The sequence below is a fragment of the Meleagris gallopavo genome, chromosome 20 (assembly GCF_000146605.3).
Source record: "Meleagris gallopavo isolate NT-WF06-2002-E0010 breed Aviagen turkey brand Nicholas breeding stock chromosome 20, Turkey_5.1, whole genome shotgun sequence".
In the NCBI taxonomy this organism is placed as follows: Eukaryota; Metazoa; Chordata; class Aves; order Galliformes; family Phasianidae; genus Meleagris; species Meleagris gallopavo.
In genome coordinates this window covers 7,486,530-7,493,473 of record NC_015030.2, presented here as the reverse complement: position 1 = coordinate 7,493,473, position 6,944 = coordinate 7,486,530, and the positions used below count along the sequence as shown (strand labels likewise).

The window sequence follows — 6,944 nt, the reverse complement described above, 5'->3', positions numbered from 1 at the left end:
CCCCCAGGGCGGGGGTTTTGGAAGCGGAGGCAGTGAGCTGGGGGCTGGAACACCCCCCTGTCTGAGCCCCGGAGTGACCTTGTTGCTGTTTTCTTGCCCGGTTTCCTCCCAGAGGGGAGCGCAGGGGCTGCAGCTCGCCCCTCTCCTTCCTCATCCCCTGCTACCGGCACTGCGCTCCCTGGGGCTGGGAGTGGGAACAGACCCCGTACCCACAGGGCAACGCCGTGCTGTGCCATGCCGTGCCACACTGTGCCATGCCGGGCTGCGGCTGCATGTGACCAGGAGCGCTGGCGTGCATGGTCAGACACGAGACCCGTGGTGGGTCAGTGCCCGGAGCCACAGGAGGGAAGTGGGCCAGGAGAAGCAAAAAGAGGAACAAGCTGGCATGCAAAGCCATGCTAGCATGTAGCCCCAAGTGTCTCCAAGTGTTAGCTCTGCTTCCCAGCCCAGACCCATGCTCGGTTCCTCCAGGAGGCCCACATGAACAGTGCTGCGTCCAGGCAAGGAGGTGACAGGAGATGCATGTCTGCCTGCTCTGATCTGGAGCTGCTTTGGGCTGTGGTGGGGCGGGCTCACCGGGAGCTGATCACTTGCCACAGAGATGCTCCAGCACCTGCAGACAGCACAAGCAGCACCAGCTCCTGCTCCCAGCTCTGTAATGCTTCTCTTCCCCACAGGGTCCGTGGATCCCCGCTTGGCACCCACCTGCCGTGCAGGATGGGTGCTGCAGTGCCAGCAGCTGCCTGCATCCTGCTGGTTCTGCTGCCCGTGGGCCGTGCCCAGAGCACCCCTCCATCAGGATGCAGCCAGGACCTCTCCTCGCTCTATTACAACCTCTGTGACCTGTCAGCAGCATGGGGCATCGTGCTGGAGGCCGCGGCCAGCCTGGGTGCCGTGACCAGCTTCGTGCTCACCATCGTGCTGGTGGCCAGCCTGCCCTTTGTGGAGGACTCCCAGAAGAAAAGCCTGGTGGCCACGCAGACCTTCTTCTTGCTGGGCACCTTCGGGCTCTTCTGCCTGACGTTTGACTTCATCGTGGGGCCAGATTTCTCCACCTGCACCTCTCGCCGCTTTCTCTTCGGTGTCCTCTTCGCACTCTGCTTCTCCTGCCTGCTGGCACACGCCGTGGCCCTCAACTTCTTGGCGCGGAGGAACCGTGGCCCACGAGGCTGGGTGACGCTGGCGATAGCTCTGCTCCTGGCACTGGTGGAGGTCATCATCAACACCGAGTGGCTCATCATCACGGTGGCCCGGCAGGAGGGCGGATCCACGGACCCCTGCGGGCTGACGGAAGCTGATTTCGTCATGGCGCTCATCTATGTCATGGTGCTGCTGGTGGCTGCCTTCGGCACCGCCTGGCCAACCCTGTGCGGCCGCTACACGCGCTGGAGGAAGCACGGCGTCTTCATCTTGGCCACCTCCGGCCTCTCCATGGCCATTTGGGTGGCATGGACGGCCATGTACCTCTATGGAAACCAACACGTGGGCAAGAAGCCCGGTTGGGATGACCCCACGTTGGCCATCGCTTTGGTGTCTAACGCCTACGCCTTCATCCTCCTCTACGTCATCCCCGAGGTGACGCACGTGACGCGGCGCAGCTCTGAGCAAGGCTACGAGGACGACGTGTACCCCACGCGTGGGGTGGGCTACGAGACCATCCTGAAGGAGCAGAAGTCGCAGAGCATGTTTGTAGAAAACAAAGCCTTCTCCATGGATGAGCCTTCCTTCGGTAGGCACCGGGCTGCAGGGTCGGCACAGCACAGCACAGTGAGACGTCTGCTGCCACGACCCACCCAGCGGCCGGGAGCCGTGCCCGCATTGTTGTGGCTCCCAAAAACACGCCGGGCTGGGTGTACCAGTTGGGGCTGAGCTCAAGCTGCTCCGGGCGCGCTCCCCTCCCCAGCGTGGGGTGCCCACGGCTCCCGGCCCTCCGCCCTGGGTTGGCTCTTTGCTCGTTAGTGGAAGCAGCGTCAGTGAGGTGACAGCACTCGAGAGAACTTGCAATAACATTGGGGGTGCCCCTCCCGCCCTGCAGTGATGCAAACCCCAGGGACGTCCCCAGGGAAGGGCATAGGGCAGCTGGCTGCTGTCGGCTCATTAAGCTGCTAACGAGGCCCAGCTCGCAGGTAGGGCGGCTGAGCGAGGCCCGTGTTTTCAGCCTTTTCACCGTCCCTGTCTCTTTGCAGCCAAGAAGCCGGTGTCCCCGTATAGCGGCTACAATGGGCAGCTGCTGACCAGCGTCTACCAGCCCACAGAGATGGCTCTGATGCACAAGGGGACGGTAAGGGCAGCACCAGTGCCTTCCACATGGAGATGAGCTTTTACCGAGCTGATCAATAACAGGTGGCTGGGATGGGGCCAGATAAAGGTATATAGGGTGCACTTGATCCTCACATCAGGTTGGGATGCTTGGTGCTGGGGTGGGTCCCCTCCTTGCTGAGCTCCCCAGGAGCATTCCCAGTCCTCTACATTCCCCTATGCCCTTGCAGAGTGAAGGTCCTTATGATGTGATCCTGCCCCGTGCCACCGCCGCCAGCAGTGCCAGCTCCACACTGCGAGCCGAGGATGCTTTCGCCGTGCAGGCCCGACACGCTGCAGCACAGCGAGATGCTCGGGGCAGCCAGGTGGGTTAATGAGCAACAAGCAGCAGGGAGGGGGCAGTGGTGCTGGGCTGCTGGCCAGAGTCAGGGTGCAAAGTTTGCCTACGCTGCAGTTTCCCATGCAGGCAGAGGTGGGGATGGCGCCGGGTGGGGATGGCTTTGAGCTGCTCAGCGTACTGCCCAGTGCCATCCTGCTGTGCCTGCAGGTGCTGTCCCCATACAGCAGGAACCGGTGGTGAAGCCCAGGTCCTACAGCACTGGCGCAGCCGTGACCCTACTATGCCTCCCTGCCTGGTGCATCTGACCCTGTTGGAGCCAGTTCCTGAGCTGGGAACATCTGGATGCAGCCCCGCAGCCTGCACCATGCTGCCTGGCTGTGGCACTGCAGGCTGCCTGCTCTGCCCAGCTCCCCACTGCCACCCCATGCTGTCCCGACACTGCCTTCACCATGCACGGACACCAGTCCCCTGTGGACTGGGGATGTTTTGCTGCTGGACAGCCAGCAGCGTGGGGGTGCCTGCCCAGGGCTGCACCTCATGAACCTCACCAATTGCTGTGCCCAGACCAGGGCACTGCACCCCAAGCCATCCCCAGTTCTCTGAACCCTCCTGCTGTGCCTCGCTCCCCCTGTCACTGGGGGACATGGGGGTGCTCTGGGTTTCACCTCCCAGTGGCCTCTCCCCGCGGCTCTGACTGCCTGATCTGTGCCTTGTCCCAGTCTCCATGCCAGGGCTTGAGGATCACATTCAGGGCACTGGGATGGAGCTGAGCCCCCTCCTTCCTCTGTTCCTCTCCCCTTTTTAAGGTCAGACCCAATAAAGGTGAGTTTTCCTATGTGGTCCTGTAGTATGATGGGGATGGGGTGCCCAGCTGCATTGCATCCATCAGCCAAAGGCTTCCACCTCTGTGCCATTGTGTTCAGCCCCTCCTCCCTTCCTTGGTGGCACTGTGGATCCCCAGCATGGCCCCAAGTGGCCTCATGCTCCTGCACTGGGACCAGGGTGCAGATAGGGCAGCTGTGCCAGAACGGGCAAATGGATACCCTACAGAAGGTAGCATGGTGCAGAGGACATGCCAAGGTCAGGGGCAGCTTCTGCTCAGATTGCCTTTCTTTTCTGCAGCGATTTCTGCTGCGGGCAGGAAGCCTGTGGCTGAGCCAACGGGAGCATTATGAATTATTCAGGGCTGAAATGGCTCCATAGTGGTTGGCTGGGGGAGGTGGGTGACCCAGTCTCCTTGAAGGCACCATGTGCAAGTATTCAGCACACACCGTGTCCCAGCCCTGCAGGCACATCCCCCTGCTCCCCGGGATGCTCCTGGCACTGGGGACATGGCGCAGCCCTGTCATGACACAGCAGGTGCCAGAGCAGATGATGATGTGCAGTTGGAGCAGGCTCCCATCAGGCGCTGCTTGTGCCCCTGGGGTTGTGCTGCATCACTCATGTTTACCTGGTGCCAGCTGGCTGTGGGGACGTCTCCAGGCAGCACCAAGAGCTCCAGGTCTCCGGGGCTGCCGCAGCCTGCCCTCCTCCTGGCACTGCATGGCACATGGCGCGTCCCCTCTGCTAAGCTGGGTGCACCACAGCTGCCCCGACCTGCGCAAGGCACACTGTGGTCCCCAGCCAGCAGCACAGCCATCCTGGGGTGACACAGCCCTGGGGACAGCAGTCTCTCTATAAACAAGGTGCACAGACACTGTTCCCATTCAGCCCCGTGCAAGGACTCAGGGCTGGGTTGGGCTGTGCCATTCCGGTGCTGCCGGCGGCCTCAGCCCCTCCGGAGCCCCCGGTCTCTGCCAGTGCTGGCCGCAGGGCGGCCCTGCTCCAACAGGCAGCGCTTTGTGCGGCACGGGGCTGAGGAACAGCGCTGCCTTTGTCCTGTGCAGGTGAAACGGCCGCACGGGCACACGTGGGCTGCGCTGTGCTGGGAGCGATCTGCAGCCCTGAGGCTGAGAGCGGGGGCAGCTGGACGGGCTGTCATCTCCTGCACGGGGCACGGACGGGGTCCCAGCAGCGATCCTGGTGCCTGGCAGGAATGTGGACTGGGGATACTGAAAGCACAGGGAGCTGAGGACTGCGGGCTCATGCAACGAGTCCGAGGGGTGAGAGTGATGATGGAGGAAAGTGACACTGTGCAGGTGAACATGGACTCAGCATAAGAAATGCTGTGTTCTGGGCTCGGCTTGCTGCCCTCCTCACTGCAGCCAGGGCAGGAAATGGTCGTGCACAGTATCCAGCAGAGGGTCCTGCCCCTACCAGAGGATGTGCAGTGCCAGCACTGCCAGGCCAGCCTGTGGTGACAGCAATGCCATGGGTGCTGCAGGCTGGGAGTGCCATCTGCTGGCACGCAGCGCTGTTCCTTCCCAGCCACTGCACACTGCCAGCAAAGCTGGGATGGTGCAGGAGGCACAAACAAGCACACATCGTCAGCATTTATCAGCACTTTTACTACAACAGGTCCGTGGCCCCATAACCTCATAGGTATGCCCCTGCCTTCTGTAGGGTGCCCACTCCGAGGTGCTGGGAAGGGCACAGGTCTCTGTACTGGCAGCAAAGTGGGAACAGTCCCCACTGAGTCCCAGGGTTTCATGTCCCCATTGCTGCCTGTGCGCCCAGCTGATCGCCACAAGGGCAGTACAATCCAAACGCTGCTCCACACGGGGGTCCAGGGGTTGCATTCCCTCACTGGGACAGGTGGGCTCAGCCTGGTACCCCACTGCTAGGCTGGGTGCCTCCCCGTGCCGCGTCCCGCTGCTGCTGCTTGCGCCTCTGGATGTCCCGGTAGGCCTGGATGACACGCGCTCGCTCCTCCTGCACGATGCGCTGACGAGCCAGTGATACTGGCACAGTGGGGGCTGCCCGGCTCTGGCCCAGGTGAGGTGTGAGCAGGAGCCGCTTCCGACCGGCCTGTAGGCAGAGATGGGATGGGTCAGGGATGCAGAGACAGGCACAGAGCCCCGTGCCCCCAAAACCTCACCTTCTCAGTGGGACCCCCACTGCGGGGCCGTGAGGTGATGGTGGGTGGCTCTGTCACGACTTCACCGAATGCCACTGGGTCTGGGAGAGAACCTGGTGTCAGGGAGGACGCCGCTCCCACCTCTGCACATGGGTCGCTGCAGTCAGCCTCCCTGCGCCATTCCCACCTTGGAACAGGCTCTTCTCCAGCAAAGCCTCTTTCTTCTCCTCCTTCTTCTTCCGCAGTTTGTCCAGCTTCTTGTTCTGAAACCTGAAGAGCTATCTTACAACCTGCAGAGAGGAAGAGAGCTTCTACCCCGTGGAATCCCCTTGAAAGTCAAGCTCTGCTGCTCTCCCCTGACTAGCCTAGCATCAGGAGTGTACAGCTGCTCCAAGGGCTGGACTCAGATCCAGCCCTGTAGAGCTGGGTCTCAGAATCAGAGCACGGACTTGGCTGCCCCAGCCCTGCCTCAGTAGCCGTGCTGGTTTTGCTCTCACTCTTTCTTTCTCTGAGACTTCTGCGGTGCTGCTGCCTCCTTCTCAGGCTCCCGTTGCACCTGGTTCTTGCTGAGGACCAGCACATGCTGCACCTCCCGCTCCATGCGGCACACGTAGGAGCGCTCCGACTCCCCTCTGCGCCGACGGAACCTGGGCACAGGGATGTCCTCCTGTGCCTCGGTCCCCTGGGGACGCTGTGGCTTCTCTAGGAGAGACAGACAGCAAGATTACAGGCAGGGACAGGCTGGGCTGGGGACATTTTAGAGGATGCAGGCCCCCACCTGCTGCCCGCCTTGCCCGGGCTTTGGGGTGCTTCATAGCCTCACGGCTCTGCATGAGCTCCCGCAGGCGGAAGGGGATTTCCTGTTCGTCGGGGTGCTTGGGCTTCAGGTTGACCAACGCCTTCTCCTTCCTGGGGGATAACGGGAACGGTATGGGCTGTGATGGGGCATCGGGGAGCCCGGTTCAGCGGGACCCAGCCGGCCCTGAGAGGCTGCCCGAGCCCACCGCACCGGGCACTGACCTGCCGCGTGGCGTGGCGGCGGCCGGGGCCCCTTCCCGGGGGCCGGTCCCTGTTCCTTTCCATGTCCCGGTCTCAGTCCTTGTCCCTTTCTTTTTCCCTTTCCCGGTCCCGGTCCCGGTCCCTGTCCCTTCTTTCTCCCCAGTCCCATGGCCCCGCTGCTCCCCACGCGCTCTCCACTCCCTCTACTGCCTCCGCTTCCGGTTGCCCTCCGACGCCTCCGCTCCGCCTCTCTCTTCCGATTGGCTCTGCTCCGCTGCCGCACTCTCATTGGCTGACCTTGCCTAGAAGCTGGGCTGCCATTGGGTGAGAGAGCCGTCTCTCGGAACGGGAAGGGGGGCGGGCCTTTGCCGGGGCACGGCGGCGGGATGT

General features: G+C 62.6%; 2 protein-coding genes across 2 annotated transcripts; one reads left to right on the top strand and one right to left on the bottom strand.

Moving 5' to 3' along the window:
• The first annotated feature begins 52 nt into the window (after positions 1-52).
• GPRC5C (G protein-coupled receptor class C group 5 member C) lies at positions 53-3,434 on the top strand. The gene is made up of 4 exons (XM_003211509.4): positions 53-1,729; positions 2,187-2,281; positions 2,490-2,624; positions 2,807-3,434. The coding sequence occupies exons 1-4, from the start codon at positions 481-483 to the stop codon at positions 2,837-2,839; spliced, it is 1,512 nt and encodes a 503-aa protein (XP_003211557.1). The 5' UTR covers positions 53-480; the 3' UTR covers positions 2,840-3,434.
• Positions 3,435-5,025: 1,591 nt separating this feature from the next.
• Positions 5,026-6,877, bottom strand: CCDC137 (coiled-coil domain containing 137). Its single transcript, XM_010721493.2, is given in 7 exon segments — positions 5,026-5,506; positions 5,577-5,656; positions 5,743-5,825; positions 6,053-6,257; positions 6,334-6,464; positions 6,576-6,601; positions 6,604-6,877. Coding segments are annotated over 7 exon segments (972 nt in total). The 5' UTR covers positions 6,844-6,877; the 3' UTR covers positions 5,026-5,299.
• Between the last annotated feature and the right edge of the window lie 67 nt (positions 6,878-6,944).

What these genes read in the sequence shown, in the direction of transcription:
- GPRC5C (XM_003211509.4), top strand. Translation starts at nt 481, where the DNA reads ATGAACAGTGCTGCGTCCAGGCAAGGAGGTGACAGGAGATGCATGTCT. An exon ending in CTCTGATGCACAAGGGGACG is followed by an intron (nt 2,282 to 2,489) that starts GTAAGGGCAGCA and finishes ATGCCCTTGCAG; the next exon opens with AGTGAAGGTCCTTATGATGT. An exon ending in GAGATGCTCGGGGCAGCCAG is followed by an intron (nt 2,625 to 2,806) that starts GTGGGTTAATGA and finishes CTGTGCCTGCAG; the next exon opens with GTGCTGTCCCCATACAGCAG.